The following is a 20,732-nucleotide window of genomic DNA, read 5'->3' as shown; positions in this document are numbered from 1 at the left end:
AATCGTAAAAAAGGAGACAAATTAAGGACATCACGTTAGCAAAGCTCTCAAAATGGACTTAAAATTGCAAGCACCTTCCCAGTCCTAACCAAAAGCAACAACATTCAATTTAAACACATCATTGAACATGTCTCTCGCCAGGAAAAAGCTTACATACATCTTAAAATGAAATGTTTGTGTACAAATTAGCCAAACTGAGGAATGAAACGTTTAGCACAGGTGCAACATCTGCTTTTTACCAGACTTGATTTCAGTCAGCTTGACTGATGGAGGGCACCAGAAGGTCAGAGAACTTGGCAGTGGTCACACTCGGTCAGCAGCTCAGCAAACTTTCCACTGTTTTAAGCTAAGACCGCCCAGCTCCCCACCAGCGTGGTACGCGGCAGAGCAGACCAGGAGGTGGAGGAAGGACTAGCAAAACTCCAGATCTGGTATAGGGCGCCCGTAGATGGAAGCAAGCAAACCGAGCTACTTCAGGGCTCGTTTTTAGAGGTGCTGCACAGTGAAACTGGCAGGTGCTCTGAATTCTCATGGGAGCCATAGGTTTTTCTAGAAGTAGTTCAACGCGGACAGCTTCTTACCATAATTGGGAAACCAGCTACATAGGGTGCTCGATTGCTGTTGTGCATGCCCTCTTACTGTTTATACTCGTTTCTTATATGTGCAATGTGAAACCTCAGCACATGGTATCTAGCAGTACATCTCCTCTGATCGAGGAACAAGCCCAGTGGATCTGCACCTCTGCACTGCCTCCACGGCAGGCTGCCACAGAGTGCCCCGGCAGTCCTGAAGTCCCTATAAACCACCAAATATTCACCGTACTCAGGGTAAAAGCACCTCACTGCGTGTGCAGCAGCCTCTGCCTCTGAACCACTGGAGGTCTTTCTGCTCTTAATTACATCCACGCAGCTCGTCTCCATTCTGACTTACACAAAATCGTATTTATAGAGGAAAATAAAATTTGATCCCCTTGCATGGAATACCATCAAAGTAACCCCCATGCTACTAGAGTACATCCGTAGTGACAGGACATTTGTACGCAGACTGGCTGCTTCATCTGGCTACAAATATTTCTTAAATCTACTGTCACCCACACTTCCCAGAAACATCTTTTAGCAATGCCTTATTACTTTTTTTTTTTTTTAGATTTTAATCTCTACCCCTTTGATTTTTATATTCTGTTGAGCCTTTTAGCCAAGCAATTTGCGGAAGAAAAATACTGAAGGGGAGAAAAAAAATTGCCTGATACCTTTCTGAAAGCTTGATTTTAGAATGAATAGGGGACACGTATGCAAAGAAACCGGCGTGGCTGGGAACAGTGCAGCCGCACGGCTGGCGTTCACTTTGGGGACGGGGAGACAGCTCCTGGTGCGCCCAGGTCTGGCAGGGCAGGGGTGGAAGTCTCCTACCAACAGTCCTTCTCACAGGACTTTTTATTTTTCCCAATTCTTGGAAATTCTGCAAGAGCTGCTTTTGTCCTCTGTTATTTAAGTACTTCTGCTTCTGGCGAAAAGGGAAATGAAAGAGTATTTTTAAATGCATTTTGCATTTTTTCTGTTGTTTTCCTCTTTGTTCTCCAGACAATGAGCTGACAGATGTGCTGGGCTCTCTGGGCAGCCTCTCCCCGAGAGGGACTGGAGTGGCGGCCGCAGCCCCAGAGCACCCTGCCTGCCCCGCTCAATGGCCGCAGCTCCGGAGCACCCTGCCTGCCCCGCTCAATGGCCGCAGCTCCGGAGCACCCTGCCTGCCCCGCTCAATGGCCACAGCTCCAGAGCACCCTGCCTGCCCCGCTCAATGGCCACAGCTCCGGAGCACCCTGCCTGCCCCACTTGGCCACTGCAGCCCCAGAGCACCCTGCCTGCCCCGCTCAATGGCCGCAGCTCTGGAGCACCCTGCCTGCCCCGCTCAATGGCCACAGCTCCAGAGCACCCTGCCTGCCCCGCTCAATGGCCGCAGCTCTGGAGCACCCTGCCTGCCCCGCTCAATGGCCACAGCTCCAGAGCACCCTGCCTGCCTCGCTCAATGGCCGCAGCTCCGGAGCACCCTGCCTGCCCCGCTCAATGGCCGCAGCTCCGGAGCACCCTGCCTGCCCCACTTGGCCACTGCAGCCCCAGAGCACCCTGCCTGCCCTGCTCCCCGCCTGCGGCCCAGCGTGCCCCCAGCCTGCCCGGGCCTCCCCTCCCCAGCACCCAGCCCCGCGATGCCTCTTCTGCGCTTTGGCCCCCACACTGGGTTTCCCCTGGTCCGTCGCCCCTTCCTCCCTCAGGACAGGCAGGCTCCCCGGGGTGTTTCGGCCTGGTGCCTGGCTTGTGGTGGGGCAGGCGTGGGCACACGGCGATGGCCGGCTCTCCTCACCACGACCCTTCCCGCTGGGGCAGCGGCAGCCCCGAGGAAAAGCTGGACGATGGGCCCGTCCATCGGCTGCTGGTGAGGAAGAGCCTCAGAGGGGAGGGAGAGCCCAGGCCTCCAACACTTCACACCACTACTGCCTTGGCATTCCGGTGCAAGGAGAGAACGCTACATAATTCTGACTTTTTTCTTTCTTTTTTTTTTAAGTGTTCCAGGTTCTCCCAGAGCAAGTCAGTTGTCTTTTCTATGCTGACACATGGATTACTGATGGCCAGCCAGAGCAGAGATGGCCGAACCAAGCTGCTAACTACAATTTGCTGCTTAGCCCTCACATCCCAAAGGACCGCTGTGCAAAGGAATGGAAAATACGCCATTATTTAACAATAAACATGTGCTTTGGCCACTGCTCTGGACTGTTGCAGGTTACATCTATACCCCTATTAATGCAGCTGATGCTTCGCCATGGTTGCAATGGTAAATCGGGAAGGGGGGAGCCAACAAATACCAGGGGTTTAATCCAGCAAGTACTAAATGCGCTGTCTGATGACGAGGCAGTAAATACTTAATTCCTCTTGTAGGTGATCTTGGTGAAAAGAAACTATCATAGTATGCATTAAGAGACCTCCCCACACATCCCCCCGAAAAAAACAAAAGAGAAATTTCTGTAGGTCTTTGAGCAAAAAAAGGAGGGAAAAGGAAACAACGAAACATGTCACAAAAGACGAGCTCTGACAGAGACGCACGCTGGGACTGCCTAAGCAATGCAGTATGGAGATGTCCTGACAACAAGGACAGCCAAGCCGGAATATTTGACACTGGTTTTCCTCCAGGCAGGATGTTTTCATCTTTGTTTCTGCACTGCTAAATTCGAACAGTCTGTGCAGATACAACAGCACTAACTTCACAAAGAAGGTAGAAATCAAAAGGATTTGTTGGTCCAAGATGCATAAAATAAAGCAGAAATGGGCCTCCGAGTCATCTGTCCCATTCAAGAGGCCTGTGAAGCACATGCAACCACAATCACAGTGGATTTGATTTAGCAACCGAGCCACTGAAATTGCACTAAAAGCTAATGAAGCCAACCATAAAAATCAAGTGACATTTAGGCTGAGTCCAAAGTCTGTGGGGATTAAGAGTAAGAATGAGAATAAGCCCAACCAAACGACAAATAAATGTATTTGGGGTTATCATTCTAATGATGATAGATGCTTCTGTTTGGATATATTCATGCTTGTGGCAGCTAAACAGGTTTCTAACAGGTCTGTCAGCAGCAGCAATCCCTGTTCTTTACGCACCGAAGCCCTGTTGAACATAACCGCCCTGCAGCTCACTCCCTGACCTTTATGCTGAAATATCGTGATGTGGCTCCATCTGTCTCACTGCTTCACTTCTATAGTTGCGAATGTACAAACTTTAGCGTGAGACAATCAATATTTGCTTTTCCTTTAACCCCTCTGGATACGCACATTACGCTGAGCTTTTGGCAGAAGGATGAGGGAGGCTGGGAATAAAATGAAAAATACAACTGCATTCAGAAATCTCTCTCTACTTGAGCCTATCCTTTTTGCTGGTAATGAAATCTTTTGATCGTGCACGCTCAGAGAGTTAATGGAGAGCAGGAGGAACAAACTGAGAAGACTAAGGCCCATCTGTAGGACAATTCGAGGAAATTTGGACAGAGAAAACTTGCACCAAGCTGTCAACACATTCATCATCTTTAAAATGTGCATAAATGAGAATTTTTAGGGGAGGAAATGAAAGTGGATATTTGAAGAAAGTCATCAGCAAAAATGGGATTTTTATTGCAGGGATGTGCTAAAAATCATAATGCTGGTATGACGGTAGAGCACAGCCCGCAACACAGAGCAGGCATCACGACCTGGGCACGCCGAAGCAGGCCCCTTTCTCCTGGGGCTGCAACCCAGGTGGTGCCTAAACACTGCGGGTGCGTTTTGCTTTGAGCAGGAGGTTGGGCTCAACGACCTCCCGAGGTCCCTTCTGGCCTTTATTACCCGGTAATTCTGTCTTGCCACAAACAGGGCAAATGACTGGTCCCCTCCCTGCTTGCAAACCGAGACAATTAAGCCCCAGCTCGATTAATAACTTAATTTAAAGTCCACAAGTACAGATAGCTACTTATTGCATATAGTAAAGCCTGCTTCGACAGCGGAGAGGTAAGAAAGCTGCAGAAGAGCAACAGCATCATTTTTGCTGAAGTCACCTAAGAGTGCGAGCGCACAGACACAGCGAACGTGTGCTCTGCAAGTCGCATCCAGCGCTGGGCTGTCCGACAGCCAGAGCGCTGCGGGGATGTGCCGGTACGTGCACGGATCACATGAGAACTTGGTGCCAGGTCCATGGGTGTGGTGTGTCTCAGAATCTACCTCCACAAGGGGGAATTCAATCTGCACCTCTGAAAAAAGCAGTAGTTCCACTAAAGATGATAAAATACTTTTGGATTTAGATCCTGAGGTCTTAACAGGCATGGCTGCCTCATGCAGTATTTTTACTGTTGTGGTTCCCTGCTCATTTAATGGTTTGTCTTAGTTGGCAAGTCTTTAACACCACAGGTCAGTGAAATGTTCAGGAAATAGAGATTTTTGTGCTGCTTCAGGGCTATGAGACTTAGCATTAAACCCTGATGAGAGATCTGATTGTGTCAGCACTCTTTGGAGGAATGAATGAGTTGTTGGAAGAAAGTAATTCTACCCTCTCTAACTCAAACAGTGATCATACCAAAAGTCTTGCTTCAAACTTTGGGGAAAATCAAAACGTCAGTCTGCATTAGGAACATTTTGGGTGATTCTCTGCAGCCCCTTATAGGGCTTTTCTTAATTAGCCAATTAAAGGTTTTCTGAACCAGTTACAGCCTTTACACATTATTCACGATCCCTTACTCATGACTTTGGGGTCAGTAACTAGCAGAGAAACAAACTTACTGCTTTATTTGAACAAGCATGACTGATGGACTGAGAGGTCCAGGAAATTTTCTTTGCAGTTCTCTCCAGTTGAAGACTAAGTATACTATTGTGCCGATTCTGTGTCTGCATGCGATTTTATGCTGGAAAATGTACATTGCTTTTCAGTCAAGCATTACACAAATTACTTAATGAACAACCTGTTACCTTTTCCCAGGCAGCAAACCACGCCAGTTCCCCAAAGAAGCTGAGCCTGGTAGCCAGTGGGACGGCTGCCCCAACTACACGTTTCTGCAGAGTTCCCTTCAGGCTTGCAATGAATTGTCCCTATTCACTGTGTTTCTTGGAAGGTCTTCCAAAAAAGCACAATTATTATCTCTGCCAGCTTTTATCAGATGACAGGCATCTCTGGAAAACAGTCGAGGTTTTTTAGAGCCACCCCAAGAACAAAGTACCCAACAACGAGTGCTTTCCAGCAGAACAGACACCGCTTCAGGGATGCAGAAGCCTCGTGGGCAGGGGAACGCTCACACAAAGTCTCTGCTGCTCTTTTTGGGGACAAATTCTGATTTCAGCTTGGAAGTTATTCTGCTTCATGTCAGTGCAAGGTTGCTCAGTATCTGGTCCTAAGCAGTTGTCTCCTTCTAAGCTTTTACTTCAGAAGAGTTTTCAAATTTTAGAGCAAACACAGCATGAACGAATTTAAAACTCACAAAACTAGAGCTACTGATTTTTTCACTGAGCTTGATTTCCATGGATTTCTTTTTCTTTCTGAAGGAGGACTGCCCACTGCAGTTGATGAAGCTCTGTTTATGATGAGCTGAGGCCAGTGCCTTCATTTCACTGAGGACATGAGTTTGAGTCACCAAGGCCAAAGATACAAGTCAAGGTCTGGGAGGTAAAAGGCCAATGGATTAGTCATCCGCCATCCAGCCCAGCCCCAAATCTGACATTTTGCACAGTGAGAACCAGTCTAGAGGAGATTTCTCCCCATCTATTGTTGACGAATTCAATTCACACTAAAATAAAACATAAATACAGTAGCTGAGTAGTGAAGCAGCAGGGGCAGCCTGTCATTCCAGACCTCTTCCAAATGGTTCCTTATGCCAATTCATCAAAATAGATTTGGGGGCGTTTTAAGATTATACGTGTGTTTGTGTGTGTGTGTGTGTATAAATTATTAAACAAAAGCTCCTCTCAAAATAAAACCACTGGGAACCTCCATGCAATAAAATGAGTCACACCAGGATGCGATGACTAAGTGGGAGAATAGGGAATTCCACTCCCCATGCCAGCTTTTTACATGATCAATTTTCTGTCAACAGGTGATGGGAGCTTGTCTCTCTGCCTTTTGTTTATTCCAAAAATTATTATTATTTTTTAATATTCTCTTTAAACAATTAAGATTCAAAGCTGAGTAATCAGGACCAGGCATACTTCCACTCGGCGCCCCCATAGTAAGCAGGGAGCCAGGGAACCCAGGCCAGCAGTGGCTGCCTGTGCTAATAAGGATTTACCAGCTGTAAAATTCCAAAATCTTGTGTCATACGGGGAAACCTTCCAAAACACTGGATTCCACCCTGTCTCGCTGAGTCTCTCACAGCTATGGCAACTCCGTTTCTGCAGCCACACTCTTTTGCATTTTTGTGTGTGTGATCCTTAGATTTTTTCCTGTTTTGCAGTGTTTTTCTGGGATTCCCAGTTTAATGTCTGGCAGTTGCCCCACGGGATTACAAGAACACCTGGGGCACGCGGCACATTTCAGCCAGAGTAAACCTGCAGGCAGGAAGGTTTGCTGGGTTCTCAGCAGCTGTAATAGCAAGGGAAAGCAGAAGGTGTCCCATTTACCCTGAAACTTTCTCATCCGCACAGCAAAAAAGGGCAAACTCTAATCCTCCCGATTAATACTTGTCACTCCTCAGTGTTCACAAATGGTGGGATCTGCTGAGACACCTTCCTCTTTTGCTTAGAACAAAGAAAACAAGCTCAAAGAGAACAAAACCTCCCTGATCCTCCCCGGTTCTGACACCTCGTTGCAGCGAGAACTGCCAAGCAGGCTCTGTGCTCTGCTTCGCAGCCACCTTGCTTCGGCGCAGTGCAGGGCACGAGCAGGGGAGAGTAGCCGGGAAGGTGATCACCTTCAGCTAATGCCAGAATCAGCTGGGCCTCCCGACAGAGACACCTGTAATTTATTCGCCTGGTTCATCCCACCGCTCCACAGATTTAAGAGTGGCGAAGATGTGCATCCAGCTTTAAATGCTGGACTGCAGCCACAGACTGCGCAGAGCAGAGAAGTGCTAGTGCTTCAGTGCTCCTTCTAAACTATCAAGAAAACAGCAAGATAGCAGATTTATTTCATGTACTCTCTGTTGAACCTCACATGTCACAAACAAATCGAATCATTTAAGATTACAGTGCCACTCTCTGTTTTGCTAAGTCTGTAACCATTCCCAGATATTTGTGCTTTTTCCCTTAGCCTTGCCCATTAAAAACCCCAAACAATAGTTTGGGTTTTTTTCCCCAGATGCTGGGCTTTTGTCTCAGGTTAACATACCTTAAAAACCTGCATTGTAATCATGTTCAGCAGTGGATTGTGTCTGTGACTGAGTTATGATCCTAGTTCTAATATATGTCCCATTCCTCTCAATTCTCCGTAACTGAAACCCTCTATTTCAGTTCATTAATTTAGAAATTCAGTAAAAGAACTGGAGCTTGGAGCTTGCATTAAATAAAGTTGTTTTCTCGGGTCAGATAGCAAATGTCTCTTTTGGATGGATCTGGGGAAAAAAATTAAAGTTTTTAAAAAAATCTTTGGTGTCTTTTTTATCTTTAGTTTGACTGAGAAAATTGCATCATTAATTTTGCATCATTAAGTTCAAAGAGATAATTGTTGAAAATAGTTTGCTATTTTTGGCATTCCCTGGGATTTTTTTGATCATTCATGAAACTGTCAGACTACTAACAGGCATTTGATTTCCTGTTAGGGATACGGTGGGAAATTTCAGACTTGGCAGAGCAGAAAAGGGGAGCATTGCTGCAGACCATCTTATAACTAACTAACTTCCACTTCTCCCCCAAAGGACCACGATCCTCAGCCCGGGTGGCTCGCTATCACCAGAACCGATGCACGAGCCACCTTCCACTCACATTATACACGCCAGAATGCCATCCCATCACAGCTTTCTGTAGTGGAGTGTCCTGGCCAGAAGACTGTTCCACGTTTCAAGTCATTTGACTGATTTTGAGCAGGTATGTATCAACTTACACAATTTCACTGGGTCCAACTTACTGTGCTTTATAAACAAGACTTTTTCTAGAAAGTGGGAATTCCAAAACCCAAAAGCGCTGCTGGGCTTATTTGCCAGCTTGTGATGCAGCAGGAATACTGAAAAGTGCAAGTTTGAGAGCAAAATCACTCTAGAGCCTGCTTGTTTGGTTCTAAAAGTGAAAGCAGCATGTTTTGGAGAAATGAAATGATTTGGCCAGAGCTAAAATAAAGCACATCTGCAATGACGGATGTACAGGAGTGCTGGAAATCAGAGAGACACTGTGAAGCAGTACAAATATCATCGGAATAGTTATTATCGTTACTGTTATTCCAGTGATAGCAAGCCATTGCAGGGGCTCTGCATCAATGCACATGTGGCCACGGGTGCTTCGGGGCACACAAGCCACTGCAGTTAGCATAGCTGGATGCACAGCGAGCCATCTCCCACAGCGATCCCCGGCGGAGAGCCACACGTAACATACACCCAGGAAGCAGTATGCTATGTAGATACCCTCCTAGGAAACCACTGTCACGAAAATATCACTGAGGGGACAGTCATGCAGGAACTCCAGGGAAAAAGAAACTAGAGCTCCACTGCTTGAATCTAGAGCTGGGAAGACTTATGCTTGTCCAACGGACTTTGACCGTCCACGCTTCAGAGGCCTTGACAGCTGCATCAGTTCAAAGGGCACAGAGAGCACCACCTCCTCTCCTTACACTGCATGGCCCAAGTGAAAGATTTATGGTGGATCTACTCCAAAGATGTACGCTTTCTGTTTGGGTTGTTCCTCCACCACCCACATTGTCCTAGCGATGATTCATGATGTCCGTGTGGCCACCTAAGAGTTTGGCAGGGGAAAGCACAGCCCATTTGCACTTTTCTCCCAGGGAAACACGAAACTCCTCTATCACTCGCAGCAGAGCAGCAGTAACCAGTACACAAATGGGAGTAAACACAATGCAACCAACAACATCTGACTTGCAAATTATTGCATGACAATTTAAACAAATAAAAGGGGGAATTCCAAACCTTTTCTTTTCTTAACTGCATTGTAAGATCTGGGCCCCAACCAAACACTTACACCCTTGACCTTTAGCATATTCCAAATCCTTGATAGCCATACTTTTCAAGCTCTCCCAGATAAAAATTAAACGAGTACATGTACTTAAAAAAATTTCTGTCTATCTGTACAATCCGATCTAGTTGCTTCTCCTGACCTCTTTTTATTTAGCTGGGCTCACTTATGCGTCTCTGAGCTCAGATCTTAAAACTCCTTCAGCCAAACTCTGCTTTTGTGCGCTGGACTGACTCTGCTGAATTCATGAGTTCTCCTGGCTTACAGCAGCTACAGATTACCATCTTTCATCAGGAAGAGATAACCTTAAAAAGAACTCAAAACTACAATGCTTGCATGTTGATAAACCTTATCATTAAGAAAATGAATGCTATTTATGCATCAGCATTTCAAACGCAGTACTTTATCCCCTCGCTCGCACACAGCACGCTGAGCTCCAGCCCTTCAGTTCGCTTCCTGCTGCCATTTCCTGTCGCAAGCCTGAAATGAGACTTTGACAGACCTCTCCTTGGCGAGCTCGTTGCAATAGCTTGTGTTCGCCTAACACAACACGGCAGCTATTTTCATAATGACATCCCAGCATAATTTAGGGAACGTTCCTTATTTTCCAGGTATTTCTAGGGAAAAACACACATATCTGTAGCGCTGTGTAACAGAGATGTAAAAACTGTTCATTATTGTTCTTAGAAGCATGTTGTATTTCGGTCACAAATATGAACAGTTCTACGTTTCTCTGCGTTGCCAGGAGTGAGTGAAGAATTGCCTACATGATCCAGAGGAAACTGAGACAGGTTTTGCGTGTCCACCCAAGGGATAAAGCCTAATTTACAACCGAGAGCCCCAGCAGCAGTCCCCTCGGTTTTGCAAGGCACGCCGCCTGCCGCCTTCTCAGCACCCGCCCCATTGCACACGCTGATCCAGACCCCACATTCAAGGTGCAACCAGATTTTGGGGTCTATGATGCAATTAACAGGAGAATGTCTGACTGCACAAAAATACCTGCACAGAGGTTTTTGGGTAGCAAAGAGTCTTGCTACTCTCATCCTAAACACTGGACAAACAAGCCAAGTCAAGGAGCTCTACAGAGTACGGGATGCCACAGGCTGTTAGATGGGCGTCTACACTGCTGCTCTCACCCTCGGCGTTACCAGTAGAGCTAGTGGCAAAAGTGGGAAATCGAGTACTACTTGGTAGCACAGACAAGGTTTGTGAGCTGTTAAAATGAAACTCAAAGCAAACCATGTTTCCCCTGCGAGCTGGTGCATCTTCCTGCCTTCGCAGAGGTGCGAGATTCTCTCGCGGGCTCCCCGGGGCAGCATCGCGCTCTGGAAGAGGGCGCAATGGCGTCAGGGTCGCGCCAGCGATGCACCACCCACCCACTGGGATGTTTATTGTGGCTTACTTTGCTTCTGAGTGGCTTATCAGCGCTTTTTGCAAGGTGCTGTGCAGATCGGATCTGCAGCAAGCGAGCTCCCCGAGGCAAGCGCGGGATCCACCTCCTCCTTCCACCCAGTGACATTTCTAATTGATAAATCGGGCTGCGGAACTGGGCCTTTTTGTTCTGTGTTCATGCAGCCTAATGCAACGGCAACTAAGCATGGACTTGGTAATGATAATTAAAATTGTCTACAGTTTATAAAGAGGGGAGCTGAAAATCACAGGTACATAAGATCTTAATTTTCAGGCAGGCTGGGACACTCATTAACCTCTGACAACCCAAGCACAAACACTTAGTTCTCAATCTACTGCAGTCAGCCAGAGTCAGATCAGCCCCTGCATGATTTGCACATCCTGCTCAGCTTCTTAACCTTCCTCACCTTAAGAGATACCCATTAAAGAAAGCAATCCTCACCTTAAAAGCACTTCAGGGCATAACTGTAAGAGGTGTCGCTGCATTAGAAAACAGTGCATGGCTACACAGAACGAGCTCGCCTCCAGACAGAGCAGAGCCCCCCAGATAACCCACTCAAACTACAGACTTCTGATTCAGACCAAAGATTTGACTCTGGGCCTCCCATCCTCTAAATCCCCGCTCTGCAATCACTTATTCGAAGTCCAGCAGACTCAGACTGCCTGCAGAGGCCGAGGGGCGGCGGGGGAGGCAGGATATGGAACACCAGCACACAAATCCCTGCTCCAGACTGGGCACTGCTGCTGGGATAAGTCATGCCTCTCCACTACCAGGAGGTAAAAAAAGAATAAAAATTAAAAAAAGTAGTTTCCCCAGCAGTGAAGAGAAGCTTTAGATTTAGTGTGGAAAATGTTGTTGTTCTTTTTACTTTCTAACATCTATTCCAGCCAGAGCCTCCTCTGCTCTTATATGGAAATAGGGGCAGGGCGGTTTGGATGTTTCCTCGAAATGGCATGAAGAGCTACCTCCTTTTAGTGTATCATCTCCTCTAGTTACTGCAAAACATTCTTGGGACAGGTACCGCCGCGGGCTGCCAAGCATGTTCCCATGCACCTTCACGATTCGCTGACATCGACGGAACAGTGGCAGCACAGTGGGAAGGAATTAATAGGAGGGCTTAAAAGGAAATACAGGGTGCCAAGAAACTGTGCGCTGACTGCACAGGCTCATCTGAACCTTCACAGTTCAGAGGCCCGGAGCCTTCATCCTTGCTGTAAAGCAGCAGGGCTTGCTGCTGGGGGGAAGAAACTGGGACCCACTGCATGCTTTTTTTTCCCCCCACGTCACCAGCTGATGCCCACATACATTAGTTTTTGGCTTGATTCGTAGTTTTTGCCAAAGACATTATCCCATAAATCATGCACATGCTGTTCACTTGGGCAATGCAACTTCTTAAGTCCCTTGCAAGTCACTGGATATATCGCTTACGCTGCCTCTACCTTAGTTTATCAACAGAAAACTTAGGAGCAACATGTTTCCTTAACAGCACAAAGGGAACACAAAGTTTACATAAAACAGGCTGCTGCTTTTTCATACTGCAGTCTCCTGTGTGTCACTGAAATCAAGAGGAGTAAAGGATGGCAGAGTCTGGCGCTTCATATTTGCAAAATGCTTTTTTGATGCCTGGACATCGTTATTATCCTTGCAGAGCACATTATTTAGAATATAAAAATCAAGCCTAATGAAGGGTAAATTAAACAAGTCCAGACCATTTACAAAGAAACAAATGTCCATTTGCAAAAGCCTTAGAAAATCCAATAAAATACACATACTGCTTGGTGAGGTGAGATTAAATACCTGCATGCGTATGATATTAGGACAGAAACAATTCAGCTCTGAAAAAACAGGTAACTAACTACAGCAGAATTTCCTCCTGTAAACAAGAAAAGCTGGATTTCTGCTGCCCACCTTAACCATTAGATCATGCTAAGCATGCTTTCTGGGGTCAGGTATTCTTTGAGTTAGAAATCAAGTGATGTTTATTATAGCATGCCATTATGAAAACACGATAAAGAGAGCTCAGCAAAGGCAGTAAAAGTGATGCTAGGCAACTAAATAACTCCCAGTAAACATTCTTTACTCCATCCAACACCAGTCAGGGTTTGGGACCATCTTGTTCTGGCTCTGTGCAAGTCGAGCAAATAAGTAGACAAGATGAAAAAAGGAAGGAGAGAATCTACAATCTGCCACTCATTCCCCCTTCACGGTTGCTCAAGAGCTAGCAAGATTATCTGAAAACTTGGGCACAATATGTTTTAAAAGAAGCAGCTCTACAGAAAAAAAAAGTAGCTGTAACAGGGCTTTTCTCTTTGAGTTGAATTCAATTTGTTTTGCTACAGACTAGGCCTATATTAAAGTATCTGAAAAAATATGGCAGTGATGTAGTCTTGTATCTTAGTATGTGAAAAAAAATAATTTACTTTGATATAAAAATACACATTATGCATGTTTTTCCCTCACAGACTTCTAAGGGGAAGAAAACGTAACCTTTGCCTGTAGTTCACATCAATAAAAAATGTTCATTTCAATTATGATTTCTACAGTAGCATTCCCTAAACATGAGATGAAAAGAGCATAGAGGAACACGTAACGGTCATCCCATTTCTTTGCTAACATATCCTGTTCCTGCTGATTCCCGGCGTCGGTATTCTTGTGAGCCTCCCCCATGACACAGCTTTGATTTGCTCTTCAACAGTGCCTGAAAGCCCAATAACGCAAATATGTGCTCCCGAGTCTAATTTTACTCACATGGTTAAGTCAAGTGATTTGGTTCTACTTACACGAACTTGAATGAGATTACTCTCTTGAGCAGAGTTCCTCATAAGCACAAGTCTTAGGATGAGCCACGAGACACAACAGCACTACAGATTTGCCTTATGCCATTAGGGACAGTTAGAAAAAAAACTGCCTTACCTGACGTTTTCTCTGTGAACACCACCTTGGACTCTGCCGTGAAATTTTGTCCAGTGAGGATCATCTGTTGTCCTCCGTAAACGAGGCAGCTATCAATATCTTGTCTTTCAACCATTGGAAGTTCATGAGCAGATCTTTGGGCTGTGGACAAATTGCAGACATGAATGAAACCAACTCTGTTTTACCAGGACTTTCCAAATCTTCCCAGAACTATCCACAGATCGATCTTGTCATTGTTACCATCTGTTGACTGCCAAAGCAGCTTCTCCAGGGTGCTAAATTTAGGTTTGAGAGGGAAAAATAAACTTACTCAAGGCATTTTATTTGGAAACATTCAGGAGCTGGCTGCAGCGTTTCAGCTGTGCTGGCCTTACTCCTTGTCCTTGAGAAAGGACAGCTTGGATGAATGAGCTGGAACTTGCCCATGTCCGTTTCCAAATAAACGTCCAAATTTTCAAGTGCAGGCACACTACAGCCCTGGAACCCAAAAATTCCACCTGCAGAGAGGATTCCACTGAATAACACTGAATTCTTTCAGAAAAAAAATAAAAATAAAACCCTTCTACAAAAGCCCACTGCCTTCTGCAGAACAGGCGCTCCACCGGGCCTGGAGCAGCCCGTTTGCCAACAGAAGCAGCGTCTCACGCGCAGGCAGCGAGCCTTGCGCACACAACAAGAGGGGCAATCACGGAGCCGCGTTCACGTTGGCGAACAGGAGGGGTCACGCCGGGACTCGGCTGCAGCCTGGGCTTTCTGCAAGCATGTTTTGCAGAGGCCTGAACATCTGAGGAGCCGGACCATGTCTTGCAGACGGAGTCTGATTATAGAAGGCAAGGAAAGCAAAGGTAGGGTGGAATCCAGATGGGCACGTACATGATCAAAGATTTCTAAGTCTTTACTGTTCTTGGTCACAAACTCGGAGAGTGACTTTGGCAAGTTATTCTCTCTTGCCCCAGCCAGAAAACCAGGATCACACCATCTCTCCACCTGCTTCCCTCTCATCCCATTAAAAAAGCCATTTGCATGGCCAGAAAAGCTTCAGAGACTCCTGGTCACCATCCCCGCAAGGCCATTCCAACTGTTTGCTAAGAAGCGGCAGGAGCCGAAGAAAGCGAAGATGGGAGAATTGTTCCCTGCAGCGCGGACAGCTGGAAGATATCACGAGCTTCCCTGCGAGCAGACCAGGTGGGCAGCAGTTCGGGTCTGGTGAGCTGCGAGTTCATGACCTGCACTCAAACTCCTCCGGATTCATCCACCCCAACTGGAAAGGCCTCTAGAGGATGCTGCTCATGTCTTTAACAGCTGCCTTGGCTGGATTTTAACTCTCTCTGACAAAGAGCCTGCTCCCAAGAGACCCTGAGCACTTGTGTCTTCACTGAGCACCGCTGGCTGCTGAGCCAAGAGTAAGGAAATGTTATCCCATACGTTCAGCGCTGGCGCTCCGCTCGCACACGGGCGAGCCTGTGCTTTCTGTGACCTGCTCCCGGCACCCTTTACTGCTCTGCGACCTCCAGAAAGCCGAAAACCCAACAGCTCTTGGCCGGGGGGAGAGCTGTACAAATTCTCTCACCACATGAAGAAAATGCTAGAATATTTGGTGGGAAAACACAAGCGTTAAACCTCTCAGACAGGTGTCTGTAGAAGTGTCCTGCAAGGACAAGTTCAGCCGAACCCTTTCTGCCAGTCATGACGGAGTTTTTGCTCTTGTTAAAAATATAGATACTTCAATACTTATAACTTTCTTGTGCCGTTTGAGAGGCATTTTTAAAAATCTATTTAAAACAACCTTATGACTCATTGTTCCCTTCAAATATACAACAACAGCTGGACTAGAGATACTGCCAATTAAGAATATATATTCAGATTATTTTCACAGAAGCTGCTAATTTCTTTCACATGGCTGTATGATTAATTCCCTTCCCTAAATACTCAAATTTTTGATGAGTTCATAATTGGATTTATCACAAAGACAGATTTGTAACCTCAAAGGCGTACAAGTAACTAGCAATCATGAAAACCATGTCTACAATAATCAAGAGAACATGTATTTCAGCTTTGCCCTGGACACCATTTATTCCTATTCGGTCCCCAAATTTCACTTCCAAAGCATCCCAAATCACCAAAATTCCACATTAACCTACGTCTCCTTCAGACTTCAGTGTGTTAATAGAGAGCTTTGTACCTGACATCCCACACATTGGTGGTTCTCAAAGCTTTTTCAGGACGAGGAAGGACAAATTTTAGCCTGGAAATAACCGTCTGACTCATCTTAATTACATTTGGATCTCGGCAAGTTGGAAATCGCCGCTGAAGACCAAGCCTGTGTCCAACTTCCATAGAGTGCAGTGTTTGTGTACGCTGCGACCTACCAGGGAGCTGGGGAGGACAGCTGGTTCACCAGGAACGTGCATCCCGGCCCTGAGGAAATGCCAAAACCCTTCTGCCATCCTCAGCCGGGCCGGGCGGCCTCAGCAGCGCTGCCAGGAAGCCCGCGATGGGCAGAGGTGTGCTGCGGGCACCCCAGTGCTGCTCCGTGCTGCCACGGCCAGCCGCAGCCAGGCTGACACAGAGCTATGTTCTGGCACGGCGACAGCACGAGCAGGCTACGGGCATCTCCAAAACTGATCTTCTACAGAACCCCAGACTGGTTTGGGTGGGCAGGGACCTCCCAGCCCACCCAGTGCCACCCCTGCCATGGGCAGGGACACCCTCCACTAGCCCAGGTTGCCCAAAGCCCCATCCAACCTGGCCTTGAACCCTGCCAGGGAGCCAGGGGCAGCCACAGCTTCTCTGGGCACCCTGTGCCAGGGCCTCAGCACCCTCACAGGGAAGGATTTCTGCCTCACATCTCATCTCCATCTCCCCTCCTGCAGCTTCAGGCCATTCCCCTTGGCCTGTCACTCCCTGCCCTTGTCACCAGTCCCTCTCCAGCTTTCAATAGTCCCTCTCCAGCTTTTTTTTGTTCCCCAACCCAAATCTGGTCACACCTGTAGGTGTACAAAACCCATGTGTGCTTTATATGTGCTGCAGAATAACAGCATTTGGAAGTGTTTCAGCTGAGCTTCTCAGTGCAGATACTGTGCTAAAGGGAAAGGTGGAGGAATGCAGGAACCTCCTGAGCGCCGGGCTTCCTCTGCCCTGTTCTGCCTGCACTCTTCTCCTCCCACTAGGTGGTTAGCAAACCCTTTTCTAAAACAAATCACAATTCATTTTCCAAGATCTTTTTTTTTTTTTTTTAAACCCAGGTCTATAAGAAGTTTCACCCCATTCCCCATTTCCACCAGTAAGGAGGCTCAAGGTTCAGTGTGGAGCTGCCTCAATAGGATTACTTTTTTTTCCTCTGCAAGAAATATTAATTGCCAATAAATCCCCTTCCTCTAAGGCTCATGATGGGTGGACTGCATGCAATAATTTCACACTATTCCTTCTCTTCCCCCAGGGGTTGGCACTTCATAAAGTGACCTACAGCTACTGGAGTTTATGAGCTTTGAATAAACAAAACGCTGTTGATTTAACCAGTTGGGGTGTTTACTTTCAATAGCAACAGTTACTGACATAAGGCAGCAAAGCAAATGCTATAGAAATACTCACACTTGGCCTGAAGCAGTGTGTCAACCTATTAACAGGGGACATTATTTTTCTATTTTATTTGACTGTCTGCAAATCAAGATGTCATGGATACATGGTGCCAAGAAATACAATGCACGCAGCGACACAAGAGAGAAAGGGAGCTGCTGTCTCGGAGCGCGGCACCACCTCCAGCGAGCCTTGGCCGGGGAGGAAGGCAGACCCCGAAGCAGCCCCCCCGCTGCCGCCCCTGCCCGCACTGCTGCCCACGGCCCACCTGGGCTCACGTGCACCCGCTGCAGGGGCACCGGGCGATTTGGGGGGACCCTCTGTCCCCTTCCCCACGCCAGCAGGTGCAGGAAAAGTTCCCACCACCTGAACCTCCGGGCTGGCAGGCTGCACGCCTCACCGGGGACGCACGAGCCTGGAGGCTGACCGTGAGGAAGCGTGCTAAGGCAGGGCGAAGGTGTTTCTTGCTTCCCCACCTGCCCACCGCATCTACAATCGTTCCTTTTTTGGCAGGGAGGCTATCGCGTTTCTAGGAAGAAAAAGGGGTATTTTGAGACAACTGACTGCCTGGATAAGTCTGTTGCAGCTCCACATCTCCCCCAGGAGAGCGTTGCCCATTGCTGCTAGCAGGTTGCAAGTGACAACCGCAGTTGTATTCCCTCCCGTGCTCCTCGGGTGATCCCAGCTCCACCTGAGAGCCCCTTTCCCCCGTGCCGCCAGCCCTCCCCGTCAGCGCTCCTCCTGCACGCATCTCCTGGGAGGAGCAGTTCTAGCCCTGCCTGAGCATCGTGTTTCCTTCCACTGGCTTGGAGGGCTTCCAAGCGCTGCCTTGTCTTGCCCAAAAGCTGACTCGTTTTATGAGGAGTCTTAACTGAAGCTAAATGTCTCTTAACAGCCTCCGGAGAGGAACCGTCTCGGCAATCTCTCTCCCTGCATGTGCAATAAGAACGAGAGCTGGATCGGGTAATGTAGGCAAAGCAAAAGCACTGATGTGCTCTGTCTCTCGGGAGGAACAGGCTTGTGAACGCCGCACAGGGCACTGCGGCTCTGACCGACACTTCCAGAGCAGAGCTGCTCCACAGCCTCCGGGTATCAGCGCACTATCTCAGTGCCTTCTTCTGCAGCGTGGCTGAGGGCCTCCACGCAAACCTCTGTGTAAAAAGAAGCCAAAGAATAGCTGCTAGAGTGAAATCTGCTCCGTGCCATCCTTCTGCCACCTGCAAGCTGGATCCAGAGCTTAGGCTTGCCTGCTGTCCCCATAGCTGAGCACGGTTTAGGAGGGATCTTACCCTGGGTGATCACAAGCAGGCCTGAGGCTCGCCTGCAGCTCGGTGAGGACAAAGCTAGCGTCACCTCTAATTACCCCTAACTGCCATCACAAGCCAAATAAACCAAAGAGCGCAGCTACTTAAAAGAGGCGCAGTCATGACCAGCAGTCTCCCCAGGCCAAACGTCCGGGTCCCTCTCTGGACCTGCCGGTCCTTACCCTGCCCAGGGCAGCCCCAGCTCCCCCAGCCTGCTGGAAGCCTTCAAGCCGTGACTCACCGCTCCTGACGAGGCTTTCCAAACACCCAAAGGCTCTTGGCTCCAGCCACTGATTTCTGCTGGATTTGAGAAGAGCAGATAGAGCTGGGTGTCTGGTGCTAAAAAAAAAATCCCGAACCCTAGAAGCAATAGCCGAGGCATAATTTGTTGTGGGATTAATTCTTCCACCTCAGTGCAGACCCTAATGAGCCAAAGTAAACCTTTCATTCCCCCTGTCACACTGCGTGAGTTTACGAGCTGCCTGCCTATGGATTGATAGGAGCAGAGCTCCTGCGCCCAGTGCTTGTCCAACGCATTAATGTCCCGAGAGACTTTGATCCCGTCCATCACACGCTGGAGCACCCCGAGCTCCGGTGGGAGGAGAGGGAAAGGCTGGGGAGCTGCAGAGCGGGAGCCGGGGGAGGACCAAAGGCAGGAGACGTCTCGGGCGGGCGGGCGGGCAGCGGGAAGGCACCCGAGAGAGCAGCCATCACCTCGTCGAGCGACGGCACGATTTACCTCCTGGTAGGAGAATGGGGCAGTGGAAGGTTTAAGTGAGAATCAAGTAAATAAAGCAAATTTCCAGCCCTTGTGATTAGACGGGAAACCTTGGAAATGTGATCTAAAGGCTATGAACAGAACCCGGTATGAATGACAACAGTTTCCAATTTGTTGCCAGCAAGACTTAATCAGCAGTTTGTGCAGAGCCATCCAAGAAAAAAGCACCAAAACCAGAGGGCTTTTCTCCACCTCCTTCTTGCACATAATTTATTTCATGATGTCCTTGCGAAGGAGGAGTGACAAGCACTGATGGCAGCGGTGTCAGATAAGTATGATACTTTCTATGAACTGCAGCCAGCTCATCAAACCAGCGTGTGATTAATGACAGGAAAACCATGGCCTCGGTTCACTTCTCTGTCGATCATCTCTGCGGGTATGCACAGCATTTCCCTTTAATCCCTGGTGGAGGAGATGTGCTGAGCTTCAACTGTGCTCAGAAATCCTTGCTGTGCGTAATACGCTGGGGCGCTTGCTTTTACCAACAGCGGTATCGCAAAGACAAGAAGTAAACAGGAGCTCATCCTCGCAGCGAGGCTTGCAGCCTGCAGAAAGGGCGGGCATTTTCCTGCTGTCTGACTCAGACTTTCCAGACTGAAATCTTTTGGTTGCACATTAAAAGTAGCAACTGTTGCCAGAATTAGCTTCTAAATTCTGTGCTTTAGGAGAGAGCAAAATTTTACTTTAGAAAAAGCACCAGTTTGTGTGTCAACTGCCTGACTGTCCCGAAGCTGAAATGAGAGGAAAAAAATCCTTTAATTCGACTGGAAACCATGCTACTCTCCTAATAGTCATGGTGAAGGTTAAACTGGCAAATGGGTATCCCCCCGGTGCAAAGCGACCAGTAGTTTCTGCTTTTTTATCTCAATAAACTAGGGCTCCTTCTTGCCTGCCATTGTATTCCAACCAGCACAGCTCCCGGCCGAGGAAAAGCACTCGCTGCTTTGCCAAGACAACATTCTTTTACATGACTAGCTCTTTCCCCTGCAGTTATTAATGTGTCACATATCATAGGCTCAGATTGTCTAATATTATGGGAAAATCTACTAGAAGGAGAGAAAAATAAAGGAAACTTCCAGGGAAATTGATTAAAGGGAAATAAGATATTTGACCCAATTTAGTGGAACAAAATACGGTCA

The 20,732-nt window shown here is 47.6% G+C and overlaps 1 protein-coding gene across 5 annotated transcripts in view; it reads right to left on the bottom strand.

Annotated features, from left to right (window-relative positions):
- Positions 1–20,732, bottom strand: part of NFATC2 (nuclear factor of activated T cells 2) — a 99,363-nt gene that overhangs the window by 36,708 nt on the left and 41,923 nt on the right. For all 5 annotated transcript variants that reach the window (XM_054845523.1, XM_054845525.1, XM_054845522.1 and 2 more), the window contains exon 6: positions 13,936–14,076. In XM_054845523.1, coding sequence (XP_054701498.1) covers positions 13,936–14,076 — 141 coding nt within the window. The remainder of the gene's footprint in view (positions 1–13,935; positions 14,077–20,732) is intronic.

The sequence above is a fragment of the Grus americana genome, chromosome 17 (genome assembly GCF_028858705.1).
Source record: "Grus americana isolate bGruAme1 chromosome 17, bGruAme1.mat, whole genome shotgun sequence".
NCBI classification, from domain to species: domain Eukaryota; kingdom Metazoa; phylum Chordata; class Aves; order Gruiformes; family Gruidae; genus Grus; species Grus americana.
Note: the sequence above shows the minus strand (reverse complement) of the source record. Positions and strands in the feature narration are given on the sequence as shown.